Source organism: Leuresthes tenuis, unplaced genomic scaffold, assembly GCF_036924035.1.
Source record: "Leuresthes tenuis unplaced genomic scaffold, fLeuTen1.0.hap1 SCAF_2, whole genome shotgun sequence".
Taxonomy (NCBI): Eukaryota; Metazoa; Chordata; class Actinopteri; order Atheriniformes; family Atherinopsidae; genus Leuresthes; species Leuresthes tenuis.
In genome coordinates this window covers 12,681,757-12,700,520 of record NW_027325356.1, presented here as the reverse complement: position 1 = coordinate 12,700,520, position 18,764 = coordinate 12,681,757, and the positions used below count along the sequence as shown (strand labels likewise).

General features: G+C 40.2%; 1 protein-coding gene across 3 annotated transcripts in view; it reads left to right on the top strand.

The window, feature by feature from the left end:
• The first annotated feature begins 337 nt into the window (after positions 1 to 337).
• Positions 338 to 18,764, top strand: part of nptnb (neuroplastin b) — a 36,101-nt gene continuing 17,674 nt past the window's right edge. The window contains exons 1-2 of one of the 3 annotated variants that reach the window (XR_011914925.1): positions 338 to 979; positions 17,330 to 17,677. Coding sequence is in view for 2 of the 3 variants with exons in the window: in XM_072380226.1 (XP_072236327.1) it covers positions 904 to 979; positions 17,330 to 17,677 (424 nt within the window). In the remaining variant the exon portion in view is untranslated. The remainder of the gene's footprint in view (positions 980 to 17,329; positions 17,678 to 18,764) is intronic. The other 2 variants (XM_072380226.1, XM_072380227.1) reach the window with 2 other exon arrangements.

Here is an 18,764-nt window from a genome sequence, read left to right as displayed (position 1 = left end):
TTTTGAAATGCAGCTACTAAAATTGTGCTTTCAAGTAGACTCTGGATAGATTGTGACAAATCTGATTTTGATACTGGGGAAAACTGGTATGACAATGGCAGCACACATGATGCCACAGGAAATCACATTGCAGCTGAAACAGTGTTTGAGCAGGACCCACATCCAAAATAAAATGGCAGATTATAAAAACAAAAAGTGCACCTGTCATCTCATGTGACACAAGTAGCAGTAGTTACAAATAAAAATGGACCAAGGGACATAACCTCCGGAGTTCACAAACATCATCTACACAATATTCTTGTATCTGCGCGTGTGTAAATTCATCCACGCTCATGAGCGCACTGGGCACGCGCGGCTTGTCGTTGCTGCCGTTGGTGTCCTACCAGCATCTGTTTCTCCTTTGCTATTAAAAATAGACCGGTGCTGATAACCGACTTATGTTCCGTCTCCATCACTCGCCGTCGGGAGACATTTGTGCGCTACTTTCATTTTAATCAAGGAACCGTGACCGTGTGAGCGCAAATGCGCATCAGTCTGCGCATCTTTGAATCTTTGGAATCTCACTCTGGACAATCTCCCTGACATCCAAAGACCTCTCCTCCGCAATCCGACGAGGCTTCTTCGCCGCCTATGGCCGTAAATCGGCTTCCCTGAGCCGCTGGCCTCGTCCCGGACCTTTCACCTACTGCTGTCCACAAAAAGGTCTTTGAATCTGGAAGACAGTTCTACAGGCTGTATATATATATATATATATATATATAAAATCATCCTCGGCTGACTGTTTTTAAACAACCCGGTGCTATGCTGGGCCCGTCTCTCTAGATCTTGTGATCAATAGCCGACACGATCTCTCCTCCCACATTCGTCCGACCGAGACCCCGGTACTCTTATCGAGCCCCGACGATGCATCCTTACGCAGTGATGCTGGCGGTGGTCCTTCTGGGGAACTTGATGCTGCCTTTCATCTCGGCTCAAAACGGTAAGCAGACAGAAGTGACCTCGGCATAAATGACTAAATTGCACTGAGGGAAAGTGACTTGACTTGTGTGAGGACGAGAAGAGGATTTTGAGAAGGACTGCGTTAAGCCTCCACTTTAATTTCACGGGTCTCGACAACAAGGCCAGAGCTACCAAATTCGATCTCAGCTCTGACAACAAACTGTAACAATGAAGAAAAGAAAAGAAAAACGAACGGTGTAGTCAAATTTGTATTAATTGGTTATTAATTGCTCGAGTTGTGTAGGCGTGTCTGCAAGATAATTTAACTGTCACTTTCTGGCAAGTTGGATATGCAGAGATACAGAGGTTGGTGCTGGGAGCTACTGTCAAGTTTCGTACCTTTATATGTTTAGTTGTAATATTTACATAGTTACCTTTAACACATGAAGCAGTAGCCTATTGGTAGCATATAGGGCTACTAGTGTTGTGTTTAGTCAAAAGCAAGAGCATATCAAGTTGGACCAAACAGCTCTGGATGAAATAAGCAAACAGAGGTTAAAGACTCACCCAGCCACATTGCTTTTTTGGCCAGCTTTCAGTGCCCCCCCCTCCAGTTGGTTTTGTCTGCAGCTATTTCCACACTACATTTACACACAGATATTATCTTTATTGTCTTACCTAAAAACACTAGATATTCCTTCTTCCCCAATGATCAGAAAATAAAATGAAGTGAAATGAAATGCTTGGTTGCCTGAGATTCAGAGTTGTAAACAATGTGCATTTGTGAATGTCAAAAGTTCACTGTGTAATGAAAACTGGCAGGTTTTGGTTTAAGAAAATGTCAGCAACATGCTGCTGGGTGTTCCAGGCTGTCCTCCAGCATGTCCTGCCATCAAATTGTGTTTAATCACATCAGCCGCCGGGCCACACAAATCAGCAGGCGTTCATCAAATGAAAGCGGAATCTTTGGAATTTTTGTGTTGTCAGTTTTTAAAGAATCTCATGAGTTAGTACTTTGTTGTGCTTCTGGAGTTTGAGCATTGGAGGTTTTTGCAACAGTTAATGATTGCCTTTCTTTAAAGGAGCTGCTGTGCCCACATGTCAAGGCCCACATTTTGACAAAATAGTGTCACTGACTCGGTCTAATCCCCTTTCACAGAAAAACAAGACAGAGAATTAACTGCACATACTTAATCATGTCAGTGCTTAATGCCCACATAGTTATTCTAAGGGGGGTAAATGGAAACCCACTATGCAAGACTTAATAAGATATGTATTTTGAAGACAGGTCGAAAAGGTTGTGGAAAATCACACTCCAGCACCTTGTGAGGATTTAGTTTTTCTCGCACCATTTCAGTCTAATGCCACTGCAACGTTGTACTGTTTTGATCTGCATCTGGTAGAACATGATATGCAGTAATGAAAGAGGCACAATAAGTAAAATCCAGATCATTTCCCAAAGAAAACTGAAGCAACCTTCATCTTCAGCTGATGAGGAGACAAACAAACTGAAATTCCACAGCTGTTACGTAACAACACATTGTCACTTGAAGTTCTTTCTGCCTCCGTTGTTAATTTCTTTGAAGTGCTTGAAGTGTGTGCATGCATAGTGAGGCGCTCTCTCATCTTGCTATCTGGAAAATTGAATACTCAATAAGCCCTCTTTTGTTTGACAAAGCTCAAGCAAAGGCATTCCAAACACTTCCTGTGGTCTTTGCCCAGAGTTGGTGCCCACTCACAGAGGCCCAGTTCACATAATCGGAACACACACACACACACGCGCACACACACACACATACACACACAAAGATATTGAGTGATCAGTGAGAGGCAGTCTGGTGCCCACCAAGTAAAAAAAAAATCTGTCAGTGTTTAATCTGTTATGGAGAGATGCATTTTATTCAGTAAATACACGCTTCATTTATTGCTTGTTTGATAAGAGGAGTAATAAGCTACAGTTAGTGTTTAGTGTCAAAGGAAATTTTCTGATATTTGTTCACATTGCATGCCAAAGCCATTTCATTTCTCTCTCACAGTTCAGATTAAGGGTAATCGGTGCATGGCTTCTTATGCAATGCTAGATTTTCCTGTGATACGACAGTGTTCAGGCAGTGATGTGGGGACAATAATAATTATAAGTGCATGAGATTTAATCACTGTGTCTGGGAAGCAGAGGGAAATCGTGTCATTACTTCATGGTGTCGAGGAAAAGTAGGTCTTCTGTAGGTGGCCAGGTTGTGCGACAGATATTTGGAAGACTGTGAATTGCATCCATCCGTTCTGCAGCGTTTCTATTTTTACCCCCGAGACGGAGCAGAGAACTGTGGCTTTAAGGTCCTTTTGTGAAAGTGAATCCATTAACTCTTAATGGACGGCCTCCTTGTGCACAGCTGCATGGCCCTCTGAAGACTCATTGGAACTGTTTAAGAGGAGATATGGTGCAATCTTTTTGCAAAGAAAAAAAACAGGCTGTTGGGAAAGTGGCTGTGGCTGACCAGAAGAAGTACCTCTGGGTCTTGCATAATTTCCCCCAACGAAGCATGGAACCAACTCCTGCTAGCTTTTGTGTTATCACTGCCTGTGAAACTAAACATTCAGGTCTTGCTAAAGGATTTTTTTCTCAGCCTGGGCCATGGTTCCCTTTGTATTTGGGTTTTTGTAATTTTGCAGTTGTATTCACATTGATCAAAAAAGCCATGACTGACTGCTGCAATACAATATTATGATGTAATTAAACTTGGCAAAGAAAAAAAAGCGTTTATTTTTTCAACTGAATAACTTACTGCTTGGCATTACTTTAGCAAAGATTTAAAGTATAAAGAGTGCTTGTGCTTTTCCAGGCTCTATTGTGGTTGGCATTTTTGGATTAAACCAGTAGACTTTTTTTGGCAGCTAATCAGGATATGGTGGGTAGCTACTGTGCATGCAGTGACATGGCACAACACTGAGGTTACTCTATTGAGTAAATAGTAACACAGTAAAAACAATTCTACATTAAATATATAGCGTTCTCTAAAACAACGTGAATTTTTTGAGGTTTGACTTGTTTTATGTGATGATAATCAGCTCTTCTGCTAGGTTAGCCACCTTTTCCTCCCTGATTCAAACTCTGACTGCTGTCTTTTGTAAATTAGACACTGACTGCTCATTAGTACTTAAATACAACCCCAGCAACAACACCAATTCACAACAAAATTCCATCTCAAGGCCTTTATCCATTCTAAGCAGACAGGATCATTTATGATAAGCCGACATAGTCTCTGATGTAGAAGAAATCTTAGCTTGTTTGTCAGACATATATTACTGTTCTGATGCAAATAGAAGCTTTTTTACTTTGCCATGGTCAAATGCCCTGTTAGATTACATTGCATCTAAAGTTTTGTGCATATTTTACTCCCAAAATACAAGGGAGATTGAGTGGAGATTTAAGTGGTTATAGAACCAAAAGATGCTTAAGATTAAGCATCTAGAAGACAACAGAAATGGTTTATTTTTGAGGTTTCACAATAGAAGTACAGAAGAATAGTTTAAAGACAATGTCTAAGTGTTCTGGCACTTATGTATTAGCATCTACAGAGGCCAACATTACAATGTAAGACAAGCATTTTACAGCCATGTACCATCCAATCAATAGACCTATACACTGCAGCAAAGTGTCCATTATCATGTTTCATGCAGGCTCTGGACAAAGGTTCATCTGTGAGTCTGGAAAATAAACTGTAGAACTCGAGCCAAATTCTTACACTGAGTCACGCTTGCCCACTGTGAAATCTGATATGGCCTGCACTGATTAGGAGAAGCATCATACTGCATAAAACTCACTGCAGGGAAGTTGTTTACTGAAACAAAACTGAACAATGATCTTTTTTTTTTAATAGTGATTTGTTTTTGGGAAGGTATTATTGTCTTTTGTTTTTTTTCAGCACCAAGCCTTTTCATATTTATAGAATTAAACACATTCATAGCCATAGCCATGCATTACTGAAGGTCCTGTAGAAACAACTTAGGCTAAGTGATCTGCACCAAGACTCAGGCTTGGAGAAAGAATTAAAGAGTCTACTTTTCACTTTTGTATTGCCATTTTTTTCATGGGGCCAGGTATTTAAGTATTTTAGAGGTATTGGGGCCACTTCCTAAAAGAAGATGCTATTCTTAAATCTGTAAATATATCTCTTCTAATTATAAGTGACATTGCAGATAATGGAATGCCTTGTTAACCTACGAGCTGATTTAAGCTGAACGTCATCTGACAAGGGCTTCGAGTCATTTAATTTGACCAGAAGATTTATGAAAAATGTTTGTCCCCCCTGGAGTAAGCTTGGCAAAACTGTCTTAGAGATGTGATTCTGCTAATTTTCTAAATATTGCACGATTGTGAATCCTATGGGATGGATGGGAATGAGTGTTCCATGACACAGCCATCTCATCTCTTTTGTTTATTTTTTTAGTAAATCGTGTTGAATTCCCTTGCTTTTACCTATGAAGGAGTAATAGGAAGTGTTTGCTGATTGTGATAAAATGGTAGAATTAGACACTTTCCCTACTGCACAAGGGGTTTGGGGGGCTTAAATCTCATTAAACTGTTGCTTCTCCTCTGTGATCTGAATGACATGCAAAAAATTATAGAAATTTTATATATGTAGGCTGTTTTACATATATTTCAGCTTACATGAATTTGGAATTTCCAACTCAAGATTGCTGTCATTGGGCAAGAGGCAGGGTACAACCTGGACAGGTCACCAGTCCATCACGGGGCCACATAGAGACAAACGACCATCCATGCTCACACTCTGAAGGACAAGTTAGAGTCAACAATTAACCTAACATGCATTTATTTGGGCAGTGGGAGGAAGCTGGAGCACCCGGAGGGAACCCACGCATACACAGGGAGAACATGCAAAGTCCACACAGAAATGCCTCAGCTGGGATTCTAACTAGGAACCCTCTTGCTGTGAGGCGGCAGCGCTAACCACGACACCACCGTGCAACCCCGTGCAATGACATGCATAACCATCACCATGACCCGTTTAAAATTCAACGATCTTTAACTTTTTGTTACACCATAGAGGAGAAAATGTGCATTCCCATTGAGGTAAAAAAAAAAAACTAGTTCTATCTCTGAGATAATAAGAATATAAAAAAATAAAGAGCCTTTGTTAGTTACAGTAGGTGACGCATCGTCTCTACACTCATATCAGCAGTCTGAAAGCTGGTTATCATTCACCGCCTTATTTTCTTTGCCACACAAAAATAGTAAATCTGTACGGATGTGCCCGCTGCGCCACACCCCAGCGGAGTTGAGGGAGGGGGAACAGGAGTGGATGCATGTGCTGTTTTAGTGGGTGTGGGTGTGTGTTTGTGTGTGATCTGATTCATGTCGTGACTGGGCCTGGGTCTGGGACTTGTTGTCCTCTGGCCTGCTTGTACTGTTCTCGATGGAGGGGGGGGGGGGGGGGGGGGGAGGCGTTGCCTCTCCCCGCTGCTGGGGCATGTGTTGGCCCACTGTGCTTGACTGTGTCTCGGGCACCTGGCCCTCTCAGGTATTGGGTGGGGGCTCTGGTAGTGGGTGGCCTGGCGGGGTCAGTGGGCTGTTGCCCCTGGTTCCCGGGGGGCCTCTGCCCTATGCTTTTGGGGGCTCTGTCCGGGGGTTTCCTCTGCAGTCTTCTGGGATGCGTGGTTGTCCCTGCGGTGGGCTTCCTGGGTTCTGTGCTCCATGGGGGCTGCTGGTGGCCTGGGTCCTGTGGCCTTCTCTGCCTGCTTCACCTGCTTGTGGCCCTATACACTTACACACTCATAACTAAGCACGGTTATCATGTGGGACGTGCCATGTGTATCGCAGGTTCATGCGCACACACACACACACATTCATTAGCCCAGTAGCATGCTCGCTAAGCAGTTATTGTGTCATCCTGTGGTTTCAGGTCATCCATATCCACAGTTGTGTTGTATGTGATTGCCGCTACTTGTGCTTTTTTTTCGTTTGTTTGTGTGTTTGTTTGTTTTTTCTCTGCTTGTCTGCTTTCAGGTGCTCCTGGTGGCTCTAAGACTGGATTCCCCACAGAGGCTGTGGATTGTCTTCTGTTTTGTTTTTACAGGTGTAGCAGCTGGTTGTCTGGTTTTTCATTGCTTGTATCTTTCTATTTCTGTTCCGTTTCTTTTCTCTTCTTCTTTCCCTGTCCCCCGGTCCGGTTCAGCACTATTTCATGTTAAATATTGTAACAAAAATAAATAAATAAGCAGATGATGGGCATCAAGGGGACCTTTACATTCAGATGGCTTCCCTTGGCAAAGCAAATCTGTTTGGCATAAACGGTATTCAGATTACAATTCTGCTGCCATAATGCTGGACCGGACATGGGAAAAAAAAAAAAAGGTAAATCTGTTTAAAATGCGTAGGTGTGTGTTGGTCAACGGTTCTCTGATAATACTGCTGGAGTTTGGTGCTCAGTTAATGTTAATAGGTAATGATGTATGTAGGACATACTTTATTTTTATTTCTAAATGTTAATTGGTAAGTCAGTAATTTCTGATAATGATTCTAGTGTGTGCTATCACTGCTGCACTCTCAACAAAGTCAGCATATCCTAATCAACAAGACGTTGTTTTATGAATGATCAAAATCTTCTTTTTTTTTTTAAACACATCCCTGTTGGACATCACTAAAGGAGTTTTTATTTTTATTAAAGTTATTTTCCTTACTTAATTGTTTTTTCCTCACCTGAGAGGTGGGCAGTCTCGCCGAGAGACTGTGGGAATCTTCCAGATGGGATATTTTAGGTCTTAACCTGTCACGAGTAGTAAAATACTAACTGGTTAATTAATAAATAAAAGCCCATTGACAGTGTTGGGAAAAGTCGTGAAAAAATGAGCTCGTCTGTGTTGTCAGATTACATTTCTTTAAAATGCACAATATAATGTGCAAGTCTTTAAAAACAGTTCCTTTGTTACTACATTTTCCCGCTTGCCACAAAAAGAAAACAAAAAAAAATTAAATTTGAAATACTGGTGGAAGGTAACCCCTCCTCCTTTGTGTTAGTGTGAATGCTTACTTTGTTAGTGAGTAAGCAGGGAGAACGGTCCTGTGTTGTGGAAATATTTGCATTTGTTTGGATGAGAACAAAGTCAGTGAAATGGAAATTATGGCTTTTTCATGATAAATGTGCACCGACTATGGAGACCTCCATACTTCAGATGTGAGGAGGCACAGACTAGCTTAGGTCCTCTATACAGCTAGCTGCTAGCCTTAACAAGCTTGTTTCTGGTTACATGGTGGTGAAAAAAGATGCGTTCAAAGATACTTGTACTGTTGGCTACTTCTGGAGAATGCAACCAAATTAATTCTAATTTTCTAGTTATTTATTTCAGTTTGTAATGCTGTAACCAACACCCTATCATTCCCAACTTGTCATATTAAGGGAATGGATGTATCATTGTGCACAGAGAAGGTCACTAATACATGATCCAACACAAAACCAACTGCCAACGTCGCCAGTTTTGGACGATGAGACGGATCATTGTCAATGTGTAGAGAACACAAATGTCTTGACGAAGCTGTTTTCACTCAGAAAGCTGTAATACTTGCTATATCTTTTTTTTTGGCTTTCAACTGGTAAACACTGCTGGCCAAAGTAATAATGTTAATGAAATTTCAACTGTCAAGCGTAGCCAGACAACGTCGACCCAGAATGCCAGAACACAGTGATATCTTATCTGTCAGAGCTCGTTTTCATATTTTGAGCATGTACCACCACACCAGAAATTAGGTCACCACAACAGGAATCAAGAATAGTTTAAAGAAAATGAAAAGATATTCTTCAAATTGGTTTGTTGGATTTTCCTTCGGGTGATTACTTTATATTCCAGGAAGCAGTTAATGATCTCTCTCCTTATATGGCAATTAGGAAGAGGGCAAAATCTAAGACAGTAAAGAGGATCAACTGGGCTCAACTTGATGTCGTACGTATAAATAGTTCAATTTTAGTAGGCATAAAAGGGGGGTATCTAAGTCATTGGTAGACACTATACCCTGTGTTGCAGTCATAGAATGGCAGATTTTGTGAAACAACACATTTTTAATCGGTCATCTAATCTCGTTATTATGGAGTAAACCTGCTTTTGAGTTGGTTTAACCCTTTGGACTTTCAGTGTAACAATCGGACGGCTGTTTAGAAAAGCCAAGAAACCCAGAGCCTCATCAAAACTGTCAAGAATTTAATCCAGATAAAACAATAAACCTATTTATGGAGAACAAGTCTAAGGTGGAGGAGGAAAATTTTGACAGCAATGTTAATGATTCATTGAATGACACAACAAGAGTTATAGAGATTGTGTCAGATGGAAAACTTGACTGGTGATTTATTAGAAAATGGAAACCAAAAACACGGCTGAGGAAAACAAAGCTAAACACACAAAAACTAAGCATAAGGTTATAAAAAGGCAAACAAGAATAGACTACTGGGTATTATTAGAAGGTTGTAATGGGAAGGATCTGACAAAGCCTGAGCTGTACAACGCAGTATATATACTTTGGGGTGGGGGATGAATGAAGTGGCTACAGCTGAGGTTGATTAAGTTGGAGACAGGTGTGGCAGTGGAACTGATAAGCAAAACAGGGAAACTGAGGATAACTAGGAGTCATGACCAGAACAAGAATCTAAAACACAATACAAAGTGTAAGCTCAAACAAAATACCAACTTCTGCAGAACATATAGTAGAGAGCAACCAAATGATTAAAATAAACAACTAACTAGAAGAGTAAAACAAAGAACTAAGAAATAATTCAACCATAGAAAAGACCAAAAACTCAAAAATCCACAGAGTAACTGTCAACAAAAAGACAATCAAGACTTGACTAATACAAACAGAATAAATCGTAATTTAAACAAATGACTCAAAACACCAAGAATCCAAACAAGAAAACAGAATGGAAACAGACAGACAAGAAAAAAACAAATCCAAAGTCCCAAAAATCCACAAACCCTAACAAAACCAAGCTAAGCAATATATGGCTTTTAAACAAAACTATATGTATATAAATATATTTAAAAAAATGTAAACAAAGCCTATTGCTTGAAATGAAAAAAAGAAAAAAAAAGTCAAGTATACAAACATTACTATACCTTAGAATTTTGCCTTCAGCTGTTTTAGTTAAATGGATATTTCAGGTTTTTTCAAAGTGGGTTTGTGTGAAATATTTATGAACAGTCAATCAGTACGGTTACTTGCACACTAGAATTAAGCTATGGTTACAGCTCGGCTGGGCTATTTAACCCGACCAATGTTCTTATAACAGTTTAAATTCACTGGAGCAGAATCGAGTTACTGACTTTAGTCTGGTGCCATGACACAGTGTGAGAAAATGTTCCAGATGTTCAAGTACTTCTATCATTGTAGATTTAAGCGTAGTCAAGTTAATTGCAAGTTAATCTGTGGCAATTTCATCAGATGACATGCATATAAAATCAAAATCTTGTTAGAGAGGAGCAATACTTTAAGCCTCCACAAGTTTACACATAGGCTTAATGGGCTGTATTTTCAGTCCAGAATTTCTGACTCTTTTAGCTGTCTGACAAAATGAACTGTTTTTACAAAAAGATGCAAAACGACGGAACTCTGAAGCATATACAGAGCGCTTAGACCCATTAGAGTTTAGATGAGTGTATACATGCATGAGTGATTTGAACCCAAACCGCATTATCTGGGGGTGCTAGTCCAGTTTAGCGAGGCACGATTTTGTAAGCTTTCACCTGGACTAACATGATTACATGTATTTCAAAAGTGCAAATTCTCTTGGACTAACACAATATTGTTTTCCTTTTTCTGGTATCATGTGCATGTGTGTGAGTGTCCCTATCACCGCGCCATGCAGGTATAGTAAAAATTGCACCTATGTCCACAACACACAGATGCACGTTTTCAGCACATAACCAGTTCATTGACCCTAGGGGGTTTCCTACCCTCTGCTTTCTCTGTCTGTGTTGGGGGAGTGCGGATGGGGATCTAGGTTGCACGCAGGCAGCACACTCACTTTATGGCTGCATGGTGATGGTGTGTGGCTTGTTGTCAGTCCTCTGGGGGGTTTCCTGTCTACCTGCATGAGTGGAATATGTAGTCTATAATGACTGTGCCTTTCATAAAGCTTCAGAGCGAGCTTATCACCAAAAACACTAGTGGTTATTTTTGTGTTAATATTGCAAATGTCAGATAAGGGTGCAGTGAGAGTATTAATTTGGACTTGGCATTATTCGAGAGACCTAATACTTTCATGTTATAAAAGTTAAACCTTTCATCTACAACTTTCTTGGTCAAATTAAATCATTCCATAATTGCAGCTCCACAGTGCACATCAAAGATTTGATGTTAGACTAATTGTGACTTAAAACCAAGAGAAGCATGTCTCTTTGTGCAGTGAAGTTCTCATTTGTTTCATTGGGTGAGGTTTAATGAAAAAGGAAACATGGGGGGTTGCTCTGTTACCATTAGCAATAAGCCACCTGTGACAACAAAGCAAAATGCAAGGAAAAATGAAATGAAAATGCATTTCTTGTCATGTAATAAACCGTCAGACAGCAAGTAGAAGTACAGTTGAGTGCTGATTTCTGCAGAGCCTGCATAGTCTCCAAGTCACTGAATGCCTTCAGTACCTGATGAACCACTTATGAGCACCATCTCCGCTAGCTTCCATGACACCCCCATATAGACAAATTGACCTATTTAGACTTTTAACCCACAATAGTCTTTTAACTTGTGTTTTTGTTGATCAGGTATATGTACATGGAATGTATTCCATTAACAGAAGAGACTTTCTGATGTGTTGCAAGTCACTTGCAGTTACCCTTGCTTTTAGTTGGAAGTTCCAACAAATCACCTCATGCATGTCTTCTCAAGAAGTTGGAGAAAGCATAATCAGTTCCAAATCATATCTTTTTCATTTGTTTAGAACAAACCAAGCATAACTTCAGTCCATACATCTGTTCCCAGTTTCTCCGTGACGGAGGAGCTCATTTCTCTTCTGTCACTAAGTTACTGAGATCTGTCCAAATGCTCCATTCCACTATTTTCTGTCATTTCTCATTTCCCAAAACGACTTTGAAATGAGTGAGTACCGGCTGGCTACTTTGAGTTTTGTTTTCTCTGTCTGCGTAAAGCTCCTTATTTAAACAAAACAGAAACTGGTCTGCTTATTGGCCTGTCGAGTGTCTGTAGTTTGCTCAGTGCCTATTTCTCCAGAGTCTCCCTGAACCCAAATGCGAATTAAGTCATCTGTTCATTTTCCTGATCTAATTTGCTTTCATCTTGGGGGACATTTCTGACCTCTTTCAAGTAGCTTCTGTACTGTGATTATGAGCCCTTTTGCATAGATGACACTAGCTTTATGTGTTAAGTGCCACTCCAGTTTTTAGTTGTAATCATAGTAGAGAGTACTATAGTAAATGCTCCATCATATTAGAATATGTCTCAACAGTGTAGGCAGGTAGGCTTGGATTCACCCTCAGGGATTGTGTGGTGGGCTTGGTAGGCCCAGATGTTCCCAGAGAAAAGAAACAAACGCTAATTACTCAGCATAGCTCCAGGCATCGCACATAGAAACACAAGTCATAAGCTTCTAATATCCTCTCAGATGTGTACCCTTGCAGGAAGACTGCTTTTTTTTTTTTAAAAAACGCCCTTCACATTTTTTTTCCTATTGCTGTGAGTCACAATGGGAGTCTCAATTTATTATAATTCCACTAACATCTGTAATTCCCGCATAGGCAAAATGATTTACCTTTATTATTTTAATTTCAGAATATCGCCAAGCATTGCAGACAGTGCATTACCGTTATGGGAAAGAACTCTTTAAATTTTCAACATGGCAATTAAACTTTGAATAAAATAATTTGAATGAAATAAACCTTTAAACATTACTGGCTTAATTTTTTTGATGAACTTAACACTAAAGCAGCACTCCTTGCTCACAAGTCTACAAGCTCATCTGTTTGTGTGCTTAATGCTTATGATACATTACTTTGAGTAGAGCTGACAGATCTAGGAGGGCCTGTAAGCTGTTGTATTTAGACTCAGCACACAGCCCAGCTCTCGGGAGACCACAGGCTCTTTGTTTCCATTTCCTCTACAACAATTCAGGGCACAGTTAGGGTGGTGCACTTTTCTGATTTACTTAAGCACGTGTGGTTAGAGCTGAGAGGCTGCAGAGCTGGCAGAGAACGGTGTCTGTGGTCCAGGTGATTTGTCATTAGATGAGGTTCATTTAGGCTGGCAGTGGACTGCTGGGCAAACTACTGATGTGGAACAGGGTCATGAATCAGGCACAGACACAGCATGGTTGTGGTAATAATGGTAATAATGCTTATGGATGCTATGGATGGGTTATGGATTTTATTATTAAACTCACAGCATTTCAGAATCAGTCCTCTTTTCTTATTTCAAAGAAGGTGAGTCAGACAATTAGATGGGAGATTAAGTGCCATTGATGTGAGTTGCATTGGGTACATTTTCAAGTTTTACGTGATGTTCATTAAATTAATTTTATAACAGAGTTAGAAGACAAACATGGTCATTTAGTGTTTATGTGGAACCTGGTTGAACTTATTTTACACCGCCGTGACCATATGTGAGTTTTTGAAAACCCACTCTTAAAGACCAGCTTATCCAAAATGTAAGCTGGTTGACCTAATTTCTGGTGTTACCAGCACAAGCTGATATGGATAAAAAGAGATTACAGTGCACACATACCGTTACATTTATCTGTGAATGGCTTTCAATAAACAAGCACTGAAAAAAATTGATTAGTCTTTAAAGATTTGTTTAACTATTCGTGTGTATTGACAACATAAAATGTAGACTTTTAAATGGTGTATTTTAGGGAGAAGAAAAAAAAAACAAGGTCATGTCACCTGGAAGAATCTTGTGCTACAGATATTAGGTAAACAGTGTTACAAGAAGGCCACGGGTATGAATTTCAGTGTGAAGGCAGTTTCTTTCAGCAACTCCAGTTTTCATCCACAGTCCAATGACATGCATGTTATGTGAATCGGTAACTCTCAACTGCCTGTAGGTGTGAATGGGGGTGTGAATGTGTTTGTACGTCTGTATGTATTAGCTCTGTGACAGACTGGCAACATGTCCAAACTGCACCTCACCTCTCACCCAGCATGTTTTGGGATAGACTCCAGCAACGCATGTTCCTGACCAACATGAGTGAGTGAATACAATCGGTTGATGATAATAGAAGACCAGCGTTGCACATGAAAAAAATGAAAGAAAAAAACATACAAGCTTGGATAAATGATCAAATTGACAGCATTTAGTAGAAATTTGGTTCAATTGTTATTTTATTAATTTGATATTAATGAAATGCTATTTTTACAAGTTAATGAAGTTCAACTTTTATTATATTATTGCTGAGATATTTCTGTAAGTTTACAAACTTATTTTTATTTGAGGTCATAACTTGATATAACTAGTATATTAAAAAGTAGGGCTATCAATTGATTAAAATATTCACACATTTTTATATATGTTCTAAATTAACCTTAAAGGGCTATTTATTGTTATCTGTTATCTGGCAGGGTTTTGAAGATGAACTTGCCATTCAAAAGACCATTTTCCATCCATCCATTCATTTTCTATACCCGCTTAATCCAACTGTTGGGTCATGGGGGGCTGGAGCCTATCCTAGCGGTCATCAGGCAAGAGGCAGGGGTACTCCCTGGACAGGTTGCCAGTCCATCACAGGGCCACACAGAGACAAACAACCACACACAGTCCTATGGACAATTTTAGAGACACCAATTAACTTAACAAGGCAAGTTTATTTGTAGAGCACAATTTGTACACAAGGCAATAACATGCATGTTTTTGGACAGTGGGAGGAAGCTGGAGTAGCCGGAGAGAACATGGGTAGATACATGGCCCCGGGTGGGGATTGAACCTGGAATCCTCTTGCTGTGAGGCGACAGTCAGTACGGTTACATGCAGGCAATCGGATCGGATTGATGGCTAAATTACAATAAGATTGAGTTATTCAGCTCATGTAGACAGCTTAATCTGACAAGAAATCGAATCGGATCGGGTTACTTGCGATCGAATTAAGACCCCAGGATAACTCGATCCGATTGCCCACTAAACATGCATCTTGCTCTTCATCTTCAGCTTGCTCTTCGTTTGCCATCTTTCTCGAATGCCTTAGTTTTGCTGTTGTTGGTGGTGAAGACGTCAACCGGAAGTGGCTCTATTAGCGATAGTTGAAATGGGTACAGCACCACCTATCGTACTGCGGTATTGCATGCTTTGTGCCAGTGGTTCAATTCATTCACCGCCATATAACAAAGGATAATTACCCTTGCTCTGATAAGGAGCATAACCCAACTATAGCTATAATCGAGTTAATCTCATCATGTAAACCCACTGAGTGCTAAGCACCATGCCACCGTGCAGCCCCCAAAAGACCATTTTCTTAAACTAATTTTAGCTTGCCTTCCACAAGATTTGACTACATCCCTCTTTGCTTTCCGGAACTACAGAGCAGACCAAAGTGTCACATTCATAGAATGTGCCTATGGTAATAAAAAATCAGTGGCACTGAGCAGAATCTTTGTGAATTTGTTAACTTCTTAATTTTGACAGCCCTAATGAAAAGGTATATGATTTATTCTTGTTTTGTTTTTAATTCAAAGTGGGGTTGTGTGAAGTACTGATGAGTTGCCAGTGTCTGATCTTCAGTATAATGTAGTCTGTGTTCTAAGTTTGCAGAATCTGTTGGTTACTTAATGCGTGGACCAGGAAAAAAGCTACTCTAAAACAATCCAAACCTAAAGAACTTCCTCCTAGTTTGAATGAGAGCTACAATATGGATTTTTACAACCTCTGTATATATCAGTCAAAGACTGAACATAGATCTCTGTATGCTCTGTTCGTGCCTCATAAGTGCATGTGACAGGTGTTTTGCTTCCACTTCCAGTCTCATAAATATGCGCAATAATTTCACCTGTGGCCTACTCTTAGTTGTATTAGTCCTGTTGTTATTTCTTTGACGTTGCTCTACTGCTGAGAAGAAAAAAAAGGAAAAGAAGACAAAGATCTGTTCTGTGATGGAGTAAAACTAAGTGTTACACTATGAACATTGTCCAGTGCAGCTGTTGTCTGAGCTTTTAAACTGTTTTAAACTGCTATTTATGGTTCCTTGCACTTCATCCTCTTTTTTTGTGAAACTGGTTGTTTTCAGTTCCTTCTAGGTCTGGCTGGTTTGAGCTAACTTTCAATCAATTAGTATAGTTTTGACACCCCGTGTCATCACAGAAACCTATGCCTTATTCTTTCGGAGGACTGAGCATCAGTCTGAGATTTCAAACACCCTTACAAGGACTCACAGTGTTGAAAACTGAACTGTGTTTCAACAGGCCACAGACATGCTGCTGTTGAGACAATTTAGCGACAAGGCAAACACAAATGTCTGACATTGAAGTGACATGTTCTGATCTGCCATATTTTCAGCTTTAGATGTAAAAACAATCTCTTCTCATCTCCCCCCATCAGAATTTGTTTGTGATTCTCCAAACTGAGGGAGCTGACTCGATGCTTACAATACTTACAAATCTACATTATGTGTCTCTGTTAATGTTAGCATTATTATTCTTTTATTTCAGTTAAATTAATTCCTCAGACCAGGCGGTGTCAGAGGAATTACTTCTAAACCACTGACTTTAACAGCTCAAATGATTGAATCGAGTGCTCTCATTCTGCACACGTGTACATAAGAAGGCAAGTGATGCCTTAATCAAGTGGTGCCAGAGGCTGATGCGACATAGTAAGTGTAGAAAATTGTTGGGTGATTGTTCAGCCACTTGATTAAGTGAATCATTTAGAAACAGTCTGAAAAAAAAGCAGTGAGAATGGTGAAATGCTGTTGTTTCCCCTCAGTGTGTAATGTGTTTACCTGCAGATATTTCATTTAGTGTTTCTGTTTGCTTAAGCAATAGTGAATGACAGATTTATTTTAAAATCTTATTGAACTCATCTTTCTAAGGTAATATGGGAGATACAAGGAAACAAGAAAAAAAGAATTACAAACACTAAAGCAGCACTACTTGCTGCTTTGGATTTGGGACTGGATGACTTCAAGTTTGTCTGACAGGTCGCTTTAAGCGGGCCAGGGAACCCTGACGTCAAATGGACTGGACTTGGACAGATAATAACCTTTTCTTTTTCCACCTATCAATGATTTTGAGCCTTGCTTCTTTTTGATTTGCCTTTAATCATCCTCTCTTTTGTTTGTATGTACTCTGACCCAATTTTTTTTCTTCTCTATCCCTTGGCCTTTCCATGCCTTCCTGCTGCTCTAACCCTCTTCAACCCTTTCCTTCCCTGCCATACAATTTTCCTTTCCAGCTGGGTTTGTGAAGTCGCCACTGTCTGAGACTAAGCTTACGGGGGACACCTTTGAGCTGTACTGCGAGGTGGTCGGTAACCCTGTTCCAGAGATCCAGTGGTGGTATGCTGAGATCAATCGAGCCGACTCCTTCAAGCAGCTGTGGGACGGAGCCCGCAAGCGCCGGGTATCCATCAACACGGCCTATGGCACCAATGGGGTCAGTGTGCTTGGCATCACGCGCCTTACATTGGAGGACTCTGGGACCTATGAGTGCCGGGCAAGCAACGACCCCAGGCGCAATGACCTCCGACAAAACCCTGCCATCACCTGGATCCGCGCCCAGGCCACCATTTCAGTGCTACAGAGTGAGTGGTCTATGTGCTGTAGTGCCTAGATGGTGAACAAACCTGTCCTTCAAGAGCCCACCAACACCACAGGGATCACTGGCCAGGCAAAAGAAAAAAAACAAAAAGAAAGCAAAACAAATTTATACATGATAACTTTGTAAAGTTTCCTTTTATAACTTAAGGAATTACACATTCAAATTGTCTAAATCCATTATGCCAGTGGATGCCTTTTGTGTTATTTATTTAATTTTTACATTCTCTCTAGTGAATTCAGAGAATTCCCTGTCTCTCCCAAAATCCCTGAGTAACATATTGTAAATGACCACAAAACCAGGAACTTTACCCAGTCTCTCTGTACATTTCCGTTCGCCCTCTCACACCAAACCTTTGCTCTTACTCTGTTGTGTGTCATTTTACAATATTCTCATCAATATCTTTTTATCTTTATCCTAATTTCATCCCATTGCCTATTCCAAGATTTATTTGTGATACTTATTCTTTCACTAACATGTTGTGTCTCTTGCATTTCATTGGTTGTTTTATTTACTTCAAAGCCCTGCCCGCCAGCTAAATGCAGTGGAAACCTAGTGGTGCTTTGAAGTAATGGTGCTTTTGATTTGACTTTCTCACTGTGGGCACAGTGTAAATGGGACTGTAAGAAGACACAAGGAGGAATCCTTTCAGGTGTAAAACCTGCTGTAAACTCCTTCCTGATAAAAGCAAACATTTGCTACTTTCAAATTTATGTGTGGTAATCCAATAAAGGATGAGACCACATGGGGGCCCAGAGTGTCTCATTTCTTGTTTAGATGAGATTTTCACTTCTACCCAACAGTCTCTCTGGACCTATCTGTGCAACTTTTTTACCTTGTGCCTTCTAACCCTCAACCATTAAGTGTGTGACTGTGAATCAGTAATGACATTATATCCTTTAACCCGCAACTCTGTGCACACAAACATTCAAACAAACTGAATTTCAACAGGACTCTTCTAATTTGTACATGCTTCAGTGATCTGCCCACTGGAGCACAGGGAGATGTGGAATGTTGTTAGTCATAGTGAAGCTTTGAGAAGTTTAAGGGAGTCTGGTCTTTGCTGACTCTTT